We start from the raw sequence: 15,678 nt of genomic DNA on the forward strand, positions 1-15,678 counted from the left end.
GGTTGTCTTAACACGATGAGCAGTTTCTGGCCCAGCCACGCTCAGAGTCTTTTGCTGACTTTGTAACTGGGCGATAACAACTTGTTGTGCTTGCAACATCTCAAAAATCACTTGTGGACTGACTTCTCTTTCTCCTTGAGCCTGTGTCCTTTGAGCGTCAGGTTGATCCCCTCCGCGTACACTTCATTCGACATCCGTGACCAAATCGACGTTCAAGGTAATGTGTGAACCAACATCGACGGGGTTAGGCGCTGGTGCTACCCCAGGGTTTAGCGGTGGCACACCGGTCCTTGAAGCTACTGCATTGTTTTCTCCATGGGATCCGAGACCGTCGTTTTCATGCATGGGTGCATTTGTTGAGTTAGACATATCTTAGCCTGAAATCAAAGAATCTTTGACAAGAAAAAGTGTGAATAATAACGTGTGTTATCAGAAAAACTAGCACTAAAATAATCACTAATACAGCCAAACTGTTTACCCTAAAAATTAAGAGTAATAATTAAATATGATTTGTGGTTTTAAAGATATGTGATTTATTCCAATACTATCAAATAAGCAAGTAATACTAAGTGTAAGTAAAAAGAATTGATGAACTAAACCAATATTACCAAAGCAATGGGGACCTCGAGCTCGATAATCTCAGGGGCCTCAAGGTGGGTCTAGAGCAAATAAGTATGAACAATAAAATAATAGCAATAAAGCTGAAGAACAGTTGTGGAGCACAGTAAATGAGGAAAGCAAGGTAGAATGTTCCTTTTTGCAGAGAATGAGATGATCTTTATGTAGGAATATATACCACAGCGGAAGCAATAACAGAATCTTATTCACGTGTAATCTAAACAACTAGCACGTATGGAGATTTTAGGATTACCTCTTGAAGCGTAAACACAACAAATCTATGTCGTTCTCAGTTGAAAACACACCAGCAGATTTCCACAGTCTTCTACTGTGTTACCCAAACAATAACCGAAAATAGAAAATTTTGGGTGGGCAAAATTCTAGTAGAAACCTTAGTCAGAATCATGTTCAAAAAACGTCCAGCCCTTATATCCATATATATAGATGCGTTTTTTAGGTCAAAACCGTTTTCAAAACCTATTAGGTTTCCTTCTCCCACTAAGGGGCGGTTTCCACGTTTTCTTTCTCACCAAGTAACAGTTTCCACTATTTTCTATTATTTAGGCACAGTAGGGACCACAGAATTTAATTAACAAGGCTTCCTATTATGATATTAATTTCGAAATTCTGAAACTAATTTCCATCATAATAAATTACGAATTATTCCACTAAAAATTCGTAATTGCACTCCTTAGTTCAATTTCGAAATTCTTCCATAAAACCTTATTTAACTCCCCATGTTAAGATTCAGATACTAATCAATCAAATTAAATTACTGACTATTTAATTTATTGATTACTTCCTTTAGACTTACACTTAACTTATTTCATGTGTCGGATACAAAATCCACCGGCCGGGTTTACACATGAAAACTTATAAGCTTTCATAAAGGAGTATCATCAATCTCAAAATCGAGACATGGATTCCATCAACTAATTATTACTTCGCCAATGTATATCATTGTTATCCAATTTACCAGGCTTATTGACTCGCGAAAGAATCTCGCCTTTTAATAAATCAAAACAACAAGTGACATACACAACTAATAATAATTATATCAGGATTAAGAGTATAAGTACATTAAATGGATTAGAGAAATTATTTTATAAAGTCAGTATAAAATACTCATCTCTACTTGATCCGTTCAATACATACAAAATGTACTAGCACAAGAAGTTGGAATTAAACCATTCCCATAATCAAGATAAATTATATTTAATCTTGTGCTACAATCATTCCGATGATTTGTCCAATTCCATCATTAGATTGTGAACATTAACTTTTATGTCTTACAAGAACCGATGATTTAATCTTCCGTGTATAAGCTAAACTCTATACACTAAATCATCTACTATGTAAGCAATGGACGCACAAACCAACACATGATCTATTTAAAATGAAACTTTATTGAATTTAAACAAGTAAATAAATAATTATTCATAAAGAATACTATAACAATACGCATGACTTATAGTATATTCTAACACTTTACACATGATTGGGGTCCCCTTTATCCAGGAGGGGAAAACTCTAATATGGTACATTTACTATTATGGTAAAGAATTCTATTGGTACAACTGTATAACAACCTAGTACGGACTCGTACTATTTCGTACAAATCTTATACCATAATTTATGCCCTGATCCACGTATTCTTGAGAAATTTCTGCCCTTTCTTGAGTGTCATCAAAATTGTACTTCCCTCGAGGGAGATCATGACGAGTCTCCAATTTGCTTCTCAAGGTGCGCACATCTCGGTCAGGCTCGATTCTTAATTCGAGCTTCTTGAACTCGAGCTCGGGGTATGATCAAGTCTTTGATATCGAGCTCTCCAATTTCGACCGTATACAAATTTCAGAAAATCATTTCTGAATTTGTTGTTTTTTCCTCCTGGTTTTCAGTAAAATGTTACCAAATCATATAGTAGGAGTATCAATAATTTCATCATCAGATTGAATATATGCTTTAGAGTACCCAAAATACACTTTGAACCTGGTGTTTGCTAATCTATTACCACCACACGTACACACACATGTAGTTCTTTGTACACATAATTCTCTGAGGGACATTCGGGACATTCGTTACAATTAAAGATGCGTAGAAATTAGATTGGTACTTGAGCAAGAAATTAAAGACACATCGTATATACCTACTCTTAGGATGTTTATATCATACTGACTTCTTATTTTTAAATGCCGAGACACAATATTAAGGTTGTGTTTGGTATAAAGGAAAATATTTTTCGTGGAAAATATTTTTCAAAAAAATATTTTCTCGGAAAACAAGTAGTAATCTTGTTTATTTTCCGGTGTTTGGTACGCAAATTAAGGAAAATAACTTCCAAACACATAAACCTCCGAACTCATAACTTTTGAACTTGTAAAATTTCGAACCTGTAAATCGAAAGATGAAAAAACTAAAATTGAAAATATATAAAAAAATATTTTTTTCCCGGGGAAGGGGAGGGGGAGTGATGGGGTTTGGCGGGGTGGGGTGGGTGGTGCAGAAAATTAAAAAAAATAGCAATTTGAAATTACAAAAAAAAAAAGTAAAAAAGAAATAATTTTCTTGCCTGGGGAAGGGGTAGCAGGGTGGGTGGTGACGGAAAAAACATTGAAATTTGAAAAAAAAAAAAAACCTTTTTGGAGAGAGGGATGGGGTGGAAAGGCGTGGGATAGGGGGTGTGAGGTGGGTTGGTGAAAAAAACCTCTTTCATTCCAGTATTTTTGTGACGTAGAAAAATATTGTTTTTCATTTTAACAAAATGAGTATTTTCTTTTCACGATATAAAAAAAATATTTTCTTTCATTTCTTTTATGATGTAAAACAAATATTTTCTTTTATTTCGCAAAAATTTTAACATTATTTTTGTGTAAAAAAAAAGTAAAGAAGCATGTTAATTTATTAAAGAATAATTAAATTCTTCGAGAAAATAAAATTCTGAAAATATTGGACATTTGGGTGGGGATGGGGGAGCACAGAAAACATGAAAACTTGAAACAAAAGGTGAGGAGAATAACATTAAAAATTATTTTTCTAAAATATATTTTCTACTCTATAATCAAATACTAAAAAATATTTGGAAAACATCAAAAATATTTTTCATCGTACCAAACACCCAAAGAAACGAGAAGAATGGGAAAAGAACAAAGAAAGCAAGAAAGGAAAATTTAAGTGGATCCCATTTACCTCTTTTTCTCCTCCATTTTTCATATTTTAGTATTTCTTTAAAACTGTTTTTCCTTCTTTAAGCAATAGAATGTTGCCATTTCATCCCTTCTATAATATTTAATTACCGCGAGGCCGCGACCTAATAAATAATAAAGCTGTCGGTGAAGACATAACTTTACATGGTATGACCATTTCAAAGAAACATGGTTTGTTGAAATTAAATTCCGTTGTTTTCTAGTAATAGTTATAACATTAAACTTATATTCCATCCACGAACAGGCATCTGGCTTAAGCTCTTTGGCGTTTGAAGCAGTTGGAGAACAGCCTTGAACGTGACATTACTAGAATTAAGTCAAAAAAGGTAAACGTGTTATAAAATAAAAGCAATGCAGTAAAATGTAAATAAGAAGAGATACAGAGAATGTAGAAGTGTTTTCTTCTTTCACTTTGGTGTAATTTTTCGTTGCAATTACATGGCCTTTTATAGGTATAAAAAGTAAAGATGATGGACATAAAATAGGAAATTTAATCTTTAAGTTATTCACAACATGGACATCCAATGTAGCATCCAATGTAGTATCCAAAGTAGTATCCAATGTACAAACTATTCATAACACTCCCCCTTGGATGTCCATGTAAGATAATGTGCCTCATTAAAAACTTACAAAAAAAATATTGGGATGTACATAGTTATTTATAATATGCATTGCTTGTTGCCTCATTAAAAACCTTACCAGGAAAACCCAGTGGGACAAAACCTTGGTTAAGGAAAAGAGTGCAGCGTGTAGTTACTCCCCCTGATGAAAAATCACTTAATGTCTCGAAGACGACGCATTCCAATCTTATATATCAGCTTTTCAAATATTGAGGTTGGTAATGCCTTAGTGAACAGATCAGCCAAATTATCACTTGAACGAACTTGTTGTACATCTATTTCACCATTCTTCTGAAGATCATGAGTGAAAAAGAATTTCGGTGAAATGTGTTTTGTTCTATCTCCTTTGATATATCCTCCTTTCAATTGAGCTATGCATGCAGCATTGTCTTCATACAATATTGTTGGAATATTCTCTTTCGAAGAAAGACCACATGTTTGCTGAATGTGTTGAGTTATAGATCTTAACCAAACGCATTCTCGACTTGCTTCGTGAATGGCTATTATCTCTGCATGATTTGAAGAAGTAGCAACCATAGTTTGTTTTGTCGAACGCCATGATATGGTTGTACCTCCACTTGTAAATAAATAGCCTGTCTGAGATCGACCTTTGTGTGGATCAGACAAATATCCTGCATCTGCATAACCAATCAATGATGGCTTGGATTCATTTGAATAAAATAAACCCATATCAATGGTCCCTTGGAGGTATCTGAATATATGTTTAATACCATTCCAGTGTCTTTGTGTTGGCGAAGTACTAAATCTTGCCAATAAGCTTACTGAGAAAGCTATATCTGGTCGGGAATTATTGGCAAGATACATTAATGCCCCAATTGCACTAAGATATGGTACTTCGGCACCAAGAAGCTCTTCATCATTTTCATGAGGTCGGAATGGATCTTTCTTTATATCAAGTGATCTCACAACTATCGGGGTACTCAATGGATGTGCTTTATACATATAGAATCGCTTTAAAATCTTTTCAGTGTATGTCGATTGATGGACAAATATTCCATCTTTCATATACTCAATTTGTAGACCAAGACAAAATTTTGTCTTTCCAAGATCTTTCATTTCAAATTCTTTCTTCAAACAGTCTACTGTTTTTGGAAGCTCCCCAGGAGTTCCAATGATATTTAAATCATCAACATACACGGCGATTATAACAAATTCAGATCCAGACCTTTTTATAAAGACACAGAGACAAATTGGATCATTCTTGTACCCTTCTTTCAATAGGTATTCACTCAGGCGATTGTACCACATACGTCCTGATTGTTTCAATCCGTATAAAGATTTCTGAAGCTTTATTGAACAAGTTTCTCGAAAATTTTTATATGCTTCTAGCACTTTAAATCCCTCAGGTACTTTCATAAATATTTCGTTGTCTAATGATCCATACAAATAGGCTGTAACAACATCCATTAGATGCATATCAAGTTTTTCTTGTACTACCATATTTATGAGATACCTAAAGGTGATAGCATCCACTACAGGAGAATATGTCTCCATATAATCAATTCCAGGCCTTTGGAAAAACCCTTGTGCCACAAGTCGTGCTTTATATCTAATGACTTCATTTTTATCATTTCGTTTTCGCACAAAAACCCATTTATACCCTACTGGCTTTATGCCTTCAGGTGTTCGAACTATGGGTCCGAAGACTTCACGTTTTCTAAGTGAAGTTAACTCTGCCTGGATAACGTCTTTCCATTTTGGCCAATCATTTCTCTGTCTACATTCATTGACAGATTTTGGTTCAAGATCCTCATCTTGTTGCATTATTTCAACAGCAATATTATAAGCAAAAATGTTATCGATAACAATATTATTTCGGTTCATCTTTTCCCGGTTGAGACGTAACTTATTGATATCTCTTCATTTTCATTATTTTTAGGTACCTGGACCTCCCCTAAGGTCTTATCATTTGTTACACCTTGGGGCTTTCTTGAGCCACTACCTCTGTGTTATGTTCACTTTGATCACTTGCTCCTTTTCTTCTTCGAGGATTTTTATCTTTAGAACCGATTGGTCTACCACGTTTCAAGCATGGCTTAGAGTCAATTGCTTTAATTAATTGTTCTGTCGGGATATCAACTCGAATTGGAGCATTAGCAGCTGGAATACGTGACTTAGTCACCATTGGTAGGTTAGTGAGTACATCTGGCAATTGATTTGCAATATTTTGTAAATGAATAATCTTTTGAACCTCTTGTTCACATTGATTTGTTCGAGGATCTAAATGAGACAGTGATAATGCATTCCAATCTATCTTCTTTTTCAGCTGCTTATTTTCTCCCCCTAATGTTGGATATACTGATTCATTAAAATGGCAATCAGAAAATCTTGCCGTAAATAAATCTCCAATCATCGACTCTAGATATTTTATAATAGAAGGAGATTCATATCCAACATATATCCCCAACCTTCTTTGAGGACCCATATTTGTGCGTTGTGGTGGAGCAACTGGAATATATATCGCACAACCAAAGATCCTAAGATGGGAAATATTTGGCTCCTGACCAAAAGTAAATTGCAATGGGGAAACTTTATGATAACTTGTGGGCCTTATCCGCACAAGTGCTGCTGCGTGCAAAATAGCATGACCCCATATTGAAATAAGAAGTTTTGTTCTCATAAGCATTGGTCTAGCAATTAATTGGAGGCGTTTGATCAATGATTCTGCTAGACCATTTTGTGTATGAACATGAGCAACCGAATGTTCAATTGTTATCCCAGTTGAAATACAATAATCATTAAAGGCTTGGGATGTAAACTCACCGGCATTATCAAGACGAATTGTCTTAATTGCATAATCTGAAAATTGTGCTCTTAGCTTTATTATTTGAGCCAACAATCTCGCAAATGCCATATTGCGAGTTGATAGTAAGCGCACATGTGACCATCTTGTAGATGCATCTACCAAAATCATATAATATTTGAATGGTCCACATGGAGGATGAATGAGCCCACATATATCACCCTGTATACGTTCCAGAAATGCAGAGGATTCCATCCTAACTTTAATAGTTGATGGTCTAATAATTAATTTTCCTTGAGAACACGCAGCATAAGAGAATTCCTTAAATTGAAGAATCTTCTGATTCTTCATTGCATGTCCATGTGAATTCTCAATTATTTTACGCATCATATTAGAACCAGGATGGCCCAACCGGTCATGCCAAATAATAAAATTATCTTGATTAGTAAACTTCTCGTTTACTACGGCATGTGTTTCAATCCTGCTAATACTTGTGTAGTATAAGCCGGAGGAAAGAGCAGGTAACATTTCAAGCACATATTTCTTATCGGACATTATTGTAGTAATATAAAGATATTCAATCTTTTCATCATTTGTAGTCGCAATATGATAGCCATTTTGGCGAATATCTTTGAAACTTAATAAGTTTCTTTGAGATTTATTACAATATAGTGCTTCACCAATAGCCAAATTTGTTCCTCCTGGTAGTAATAAATTGGTTATTCCAATCTTATATATCAGCTTTTCAAATATTGAGGTTGGTAATGCCTTAGTGAACAGATCAGCCAAATTATCACTTGAACGAACTTGTTGTACATCTATTTCACCATTCTTCTGAAGATCATGAGTGAAAAAGAATTTCGGTGAAATGTGTTTTGTTCTATCTCCTTTGATATATCCTCCTTTCAATTGAGCTATGCATGCAGCATTGTCTTCATACAATATTGTTGGAATATTCTCTTTCGAAGAAAGACCACATGTTTGCTGAATGTGTTGAGTTATAGATCTTAACCAAACGCATTCTCGACTTGCTTCGTGAATGGCTATTATCTCTGCATGATTTGAAGAAGTAGCAACCATAGTTTGTTTTGTCGAACGCCATGATATGGTTGTACCTCCACTTGTAAATAAATAGCCTGTCTGAGATCGACCTTTGTGTGGATCAGACAAATATCCTGCATCTGCATAACCAATCAATGATTCATATTCTTCATAAAAAAGACAAATAATACATCATAAGAAATATGAAAGACAAGCAGGAAAAAAACATTAAGAAATACATTAGAAATGTAGAAACTAGCAACACATGATGCATTAGGAAAATACACTCAAGAAAAATAAACTAGTTGCAAACATAAACATAACAACTTTTATAGCTTCATTCCCCAGTAAGATGATTAGTTCTTCAGTCAATATCCTCAAAGAAGTCCCCAACTTCTAAATGAGTAATATTTGTTAGGCCTTCAAAATCATCATCTTTATATGCAAGATGTGCCTTAGAATCATATTTATTTGAGGGACCTGCTTCATCATCATTATTTTGAAAGGTCAAGTGTGCCTCCACATTATTTTCTTTTTTCTTGAGGGAGGCTTGATAAAGTTTGACAAAATGTTCTGGCGTACGACAAATGCGTGCCCAATGACCTCTCATACCACATCGGTGACACATACTAGCTTTACCTTTTGAATGATTAATTTGAGAACCCTTATTGTTCTTCAATTTATTTCCACCATAATGACGATAATTGTTTCGCCCCCTACCACATCCACGTTTACGACCATGTCCACGACCATGGTTAATATTTTGTTTTCTTTCAAACTTATCATATGTTGCTACAGCATTCACTTCCGGAAATGGAGCTGACCCAGTGGGACGGGCTTCATGATTTTTCATTAATAGAGTATTATTCTGCTCAGCCACAAGTAGGCATGTGATTAACTCAGAATATTTCTTAAAACCTTTTTCACGGTATTGTTGTTGTAGCACCACATTTGAAGCGTGAAAAGTAGAAAATATTTTTTCCAATAAGTCCTCATCTGTGATAGTGTCTCCACATAATTTTAATAGAGAACTTACTTTAAAGATAGGCAGAATTATACTCACTTACGATTTTAAAGTCTTGCAACCTTAAATGTATCCACTCATACCGAGCTTTCGGTAATACCGTAAGTTTTAGGTGGTCATATCGATCCTTCAAATTAATCCATAATTCAAGTGGATCTTTTACGATTAAATATTTAGTTTTTAACCCTTCATGTAGATGATGACGAAGGAAAATCATGGCCTTCGCTTTATCCTGATTTGATGCTTCATTTCCTTGTATAATAGTATTTCCAAGACCTTTAGCGTCAAGGTGAATTTCAGCATCAAGAACCCATGATAAATAGTTCCTCCCGGTGATGTCAAGTGCCACAAATTCAAGTTTTGATAAATTTGACATAGTGAAAACTATCATAAAAGATGAATAAGTTAGAGAAATAATTATAATAATAAACAATTAATGAAAACAAAACGATTAAGGTAAAAGAAATGAAAATAGAGCTATATCATGTTAACAATCTACTATTTCATTTTATTCTTGCCATAAAGTAGAAATTACATACTTGTTTCATTTCACTTTATATTATTGATATATATGTGTTAATAGAACTGAACGTGACTAACATTATTTATATGTTCCAATAAATATAAAGTAATTAAACTATAAAATTATTGCTTGTCAATTTATTTCTCACAGTTCTTCAAAATGCCTTAAAGATATGTTTTGATCTAGGGAGTCCATGAATATTATAAGTATGACATTAGTGCATAGCTAGTTTGATGACTTTGAGGTCCTCTAAGAGTTGAGCACGGAAGGAAATAGTTATTTTATCACTGCAATGTACTTAAACTATTTAAGATGCCCAAGCGCACAAGTAATCTGCAAACAATGAGCATATGATATATACTGCCATAAATAAAATGATTATAATGATACATACCTTAATAAAATATGGCTCAACTTAGCGGGAGTTAAGAATAAAATTAGAGCTTCGTGCTGATAACGTGTTATAAAATAAAAGCAATGCAGTAAAATGTAAACAAGAAGAGATAGAGAGAATGGAGAAGTGTTTTCTTCTTTCACTTTGGTGTAATTTTTCATTGCAATTACATGGCCTTTTATAGGCATAAAAAGTAAAGATGATGGACATAAAATAGGAAATTTAATCTTTAAGTTATTCACAACATGGGCATCCAATGTAGCATTCAATGTAGTATCCAATGTAGTATCCAAAGTAGTATCCAATGTACAAACTATTCATAACAAAACTAAAATTATTAAGAATACTAGTGATATTTTTATTGTTCATAATATATAACCTCTTAATAAATGACTTTGAGATTTCTTATGTGGTTGAACAGCATGAGATGATACTAGCTGAACCTAAGAATTTAATAACCGCGACCTAATATTTCTTAGTGGAGAAGAGATGAAGGCACGTGATGGGGAGAAATGTGCGAAAGGGGTGCCTGTTTGAAAGAAAACGAAATTATATCCAAGATTTATATATAGTCTGCTATAATATGTCATAATTGAAGTTTACGTGATCTTAAATTTGTTGGCATGAGGTCATGATTGCTTACGTGGTGTTTCATGACGTTTGCAAATAGCTAGTGCAGAAGGGATGGAGGCACGTGATGGGGAGAAATGTGTGACTTCCCCTTTCTTATGCTAAGAGGTCCACTATAAATAGCTCCTAAGAGGTCCTCGTTTTTGCATCAACAAATAAGAAAACACAATATAACTAATTAAAACCTTGAGATAAGCATATCAATGGCAGGGAAGGTTGAGAAAGTGCTTGCAGTAGTGATGCTTGCAATGCTTCTGTTTTCGGAGCATTTAATGGCTGCTAATCATGAAATTAAAACAACTGAAGATAACTCTACTATTAGCCCTTTCTGCTTAGTAAAATGTTTATTTGGATGTAGGGGGTTGCCACCTGTACAAGCATCCATTTGTGCTGCTCAATGTTATTTAAAGTGCCGTGACCAAGATGCGGCCAATATTGCTGAAACTAAGGGCATAATTGGTGAGACTGCATACAACCAGTATGATGTTGGATGTGCCGTTGGCTACTGCTCTGAGTTCCTGTTGAATTATGGTATATATATATATCTCTCTCTCTCTCCCTTTCATAAATTGTGTTACCAATCATATTTATAACACTTTAAACTGTTATAGAAATCAATTATTTAATTGTGTCTTTAGCTTGCTTCCTCATGTGCGTGTCTTATTCCTTTTCATGGGTCAAACACAGATCATGGATGGCAGTGAACTCGAGCCTAGCTAGTTTATATATGTCTTTGGTATCATATTGAAGTATTGCCTTACCATCTCATTTAAAAGATTAATATAATTAAGGTGTTAGAAAGAATACAGTTTTATGTTGGGCTAAAACGGCCCGCGAATACTATTAACATGATGTTATATTGTCTGCTTTGGATCAAGCCTGCACGGTATTTTGCAAAAGGTCCCACATCATTAAAAGATCCATCTCTCAATCTTTTCAGCTACCGATGTGAGATTTTGTTCGCACACCCAACATTTTACTTAATTTTGTTCTCACCAGGTTCTCTGTAGAATTTTATAGGCTTTATATCTTTGTTATTCAATATTAATAGTAGCATAAAAGGGTCAAATGATCTTTCTCTAATATGCCTCTCTTCACCTGTTTTATTTATCTGTTGATGATGCAGATGAGAAGAGGTTCAAGTGCTGCATGGAATACTGCCGCGAGGACAAAATGATTTGTCCTGTTGAGGCTGCAGCTTGAAGAAATGGTTGCCCTAAAATTATGTAAAAACTATCGCCTCCTCAAATGGAAGTACACTACTGTTTCTACTTCCAGTATTGTTTAGTAGTAGTAGTAAATAAGTGAGGCATGTTATGTACTCTTATGTTTTGTAATCTTTATGCTTTTTAATAATGTAATCTGTTTGTGTGCTGTGTGCATGCATGCATACGAAGCTAGCTACCACTTTTTATGTACTAAAAGTGAAGAGTAACTTATTTTCTGATCGCTGAATACTTATATGCTCGATCGGGAAGCCATCTTTCTCAAGCTAGAAAATTAGTTCGGGTGGGCAATATATAGGGATGGCAAATGGGCGGGTTGGGCTGAATTTGGGCGGGTCAAGATGAGTTAGGTCAATAAATGGGTCATTGCCCAACCCAGCCCAAAGTGGACTTGGGCTAAGATGGGTTGGGTCAAGATGTGCTAAACAATGGGTCATAACTCAACCCGCTCAACTTGACCCATGTTTTAAGGGAGAGGGTGGGTGGTGCAAAAAAAAAACAGAAAATTGAAAATACAAAAAAAAAGTAAAATTTTTTTTGAGGGGGTAGGGAGGTGGGGGTGGATGGTGCAGAAAAACAAAATAACATAAAATTAAAAATACAAAAAAAAGTAAAATTGGGGCAGCTAAATAAATTTATATATAAGTTGGGTTGAGATATCTTTTGTTTTGGGTGAGTTTCATGAGTTGTATTTGAGCTGCTTAATGGGTCAGAATGGGCTATAAGATATAATGGGTTAACTTAGACTCAGCCCAAATTGACCCATGAGCTAAAATGTTTGTAACCCAACCCATTAATCTTTGGACGAGTTGGGCTGGTTAGATGAGTTTGGGCTCAAATTGCCACCCCTAGCAATATATGTATCCTTAATATCTAATTTGTTCTATATATTTAGCCTTTTTTCTATAAATTCTCGAACTTTAAAAGTTCTCTGCACATTTTATCTGTTGACATTATAAATTTGCCGCCAATATTAATATGATCATTTCTAGCAAATTTTGGACGATTGTGAACGTAACTAATTAACATAACTGTTATAAATATATTATATTATGGATGTTCATTTAGTACTCCGTTGTAAATAAGCTTCCTGAAGAAGCTTATCCATATGAGACTCCACCGTAAATATGTTTATTTATTTAGTACTATATTGGAAATAAGCTTCCTGAAGAAGCTTATCACTTCGGTACCCGGTTATGGATAAACATTACCCCTAGTAGAAGTTTATCCATACCGGGTATAATAAGCTTATCTTTTCAGTACCCAGTTATGGATAAACATTACCCCCGGTAGAAGATTATCCATACCGGGTATAATAAGCTTATCTTTTCAGTACTCAGTTATGGATAAATATTGCTCTCAGTAGAAGATTATCCATATCTGGTACAGCAGCAGCTTACACAGCAGCTTATAGTAGCTTACACTGCAGCTTGTTGTAGCAGCTTACACAACAGTTTGTTGTAGCAGCTTACAGAGCAGCTTCCTTTCTTCTATAAATAGAAGAGATTTCAGTTCATTATGTATATCAGTTTGAGTTCGAATAATATATCAGTTTCTCTCTATACTTGTCTTTACTTTACAGTCTTTGTTTTATAACACGTTATCAGCACGAAGCTCTACCATCTCGAGCAAATATTTTGAAACTATCTGAGGTAATAACTTTCTTTTCCTAAATAATGTCAAATCTTTCTAAACTTGAATTTGTAGCCCTGGATATATCAGACAAAAGCTACATGTCTTGGGTGCTTGATGCTGAAATTCATCTTGATGCGATGGGTCTGGCAGACACCATCATGGATAATAATCAGGCATCGAACCAAGACCGTGCCAAAGCAATGATATTCCTACGCCATCACCTTGATGAGGGCCTGAAAATGGAATATCTCACTATTAAAGATCCAGTCATATTGTGGAATAATTTGAAAGATAGATATGACCACCTGAAGATGGTCGTTCTTCCACAGGCACGTTATGATTGGACTCATCTAAGGCTACAAGATTTTAAATCTATCAGTGAGTATAATTCTGCTATGTTCAGAATTATTTCCCAATTAAAATTATGTGGTGATAATATTACTGATCATGATATGTTGGAGAAAACTTTCACCACTTTTCATGCCTCGAATATGCTCCTGCAGCAGCAATATCGAGAGATGGGATTTAAAAAGTATTCTGAACTTATCTCACATCTTCTTATAGCAGAACAACATAATGGGCTATTAATGAAAAATCATGAAAGCCGACCTATTGGTTCTTATCCATTCCCTGAAGTGAATGAGACGAACTTCCACCAAGCTAAACGTGGAAGAGGTCGTGGCCCCAGTAGTGGTCATAGTCGTGGCCGGGGAAGGAACCCCAATCATGGTAATAATAATGCATCAAAGAAGCCTCCTCACCACCAGCAGTGGAAAAGGAAGGAACAAAAGCATGAAGCGGTGCAAGCGCCAAATGTAGAAAATGCATGCTATAGATGTGGAGGAAAAGGGCACTGGTCACGTACTTGTCGTACGCCAAAGCACCTGGTTGAGCTTTATCAAGCCTCCCTGAAGAAGACAGAGAAAAATGCTGAAGCAAATTTTATTTCTGAAGATAATTTAGACTTCATGCATTTGGATGTAGCTGATTACTTTGCACTCCCAGAAGGAGAAATAAGTCATGTAATCGGTAGTGAATCTGTAGAAATGTAAATATTTTAATTTTTGTTGTTTGTAATAGATAGTATGGTTATGTAATTGTTGTACATAAATAAAAGTTATGCTTTGATAATGATGTTTACTATAATATATTTTATTTATGTTATTTTGAAGAATATGGATAACCCTCAAATTATGTTTGGATCAAAGACAAATCATGAAGATATTTGTGTTATTGATAGTGGAACAACTCATGCCATATTCAACGATCAGAAATACTTTTCTTATTTGCATAAGGAAAAAGCAAATGTTTCAACAATTTCTGGTAATATAAGTTTGATTGAAGGCTCCGGAAGAGCCATAATATTTCTGTCTAAGGGAACAAAACTTATTATAGACAATGCATTGTTCTCCTCCAAGTCCCGAAGAAACTTGTTGAGTTTTATAGATATCCGCCGAAATGGGTATCATGTAGAGACAATAGATGAAATGAACAGGGAATATCTTTGTATTACAAAGAATATTTCTGGCCAGAAATGCATTGTAGAAAAGTTACCAACTTTATCTTCTGGCTTATACTATTCAAAAATTAGTACAATTGAAGCACACTCTATCGTAAACCAGAAGTTTACGGATTCAAATACTTTTGTGCTTTGGCATGGCCGTTTGGGCCATCCCGGATCAATAATGATGAGACGAATTACTGAAAATTCGAGTGGGCATCCATTAAAGAACTTGAAGATTCTTACAAATGACGAATTTTCTTGTGATGCTTGTTATCAAGGAAAAATGATCACTAGACCATCACCGATGAAGGTTGGTATTGAATCCCCTGCCTTTTTAGAGCGTATACATGGGGATATATGTGGACCTATTCACCCACCAAGTGGGTTGTTTAGATATTTTATGGTCCTAATAGATGCATCTTCAAGATGGTCTCATGTGTGCCTACTATCATCTCGCAACCTGGCGTTTGCAAAGCTATTAGCCCAAATAATT

At 34.9% G+C, this 15,678-nt stretch overlaps 1 protein-coding gene across 1 annotated transcript; it reads left to right on the forward strand.

The window, feature by feature from the left end:
* Positions 1-10,965: 10,965 nt before the first annotated feature.
* Positions 10,966-12,264, forward strand: LOC138872166 (uncharacterized). Its single transcript, XM_070150276.1, has 2 exons — positions 10,966-11,351; positions 11,947-12,264. The coding sequence occupies exons 1-2, from the start codon at positions 11,024-11,026 to the stop codon at positions 12,021-12,023; spliced, it is 405 nt and encodes a 134-aa protein (XP_070006377.1). The 5' UTR covers positions 10,966-11,023; the 3' UTR covers positions 12,024-12,264.
* The last annotated feature ends 3,414 nt before the right edge of the window (positions 12,265-15,678 follow it).

Source organism: Nicotiana sylvestris, chromosome 6 (assembly GCF_000393655.2).
Source record: "Nicotiana sylvestris chromosome 6, ASM39365v2, whole genome shotgun sequence".
Classification (NCBI taxonomy): Eukaryota; Viridiplantae; Streptophyta; class Magnoliopsida; order Solanales; family Solanaceae; genus Nicotiana; species Nicotiana sylvestris.

Bases quoted from the DNA above. Each gene is read 5' to 3' on its own strand.
- LOC138872166 (XM_070150276.1), top strand. From the start codon at position 11,024: ATGGCAGGGAAGGTTGAGAAAGTGCTTGCAGTAGTGATGCTTGCAATG. The intron at 11,352-11,946 runs GTATATATATAT...TTGATGATGCAG, and splicing joins TGAGTTCCTGTTGAATTATG to ATGAGAAGAGGTTCAAGTGC.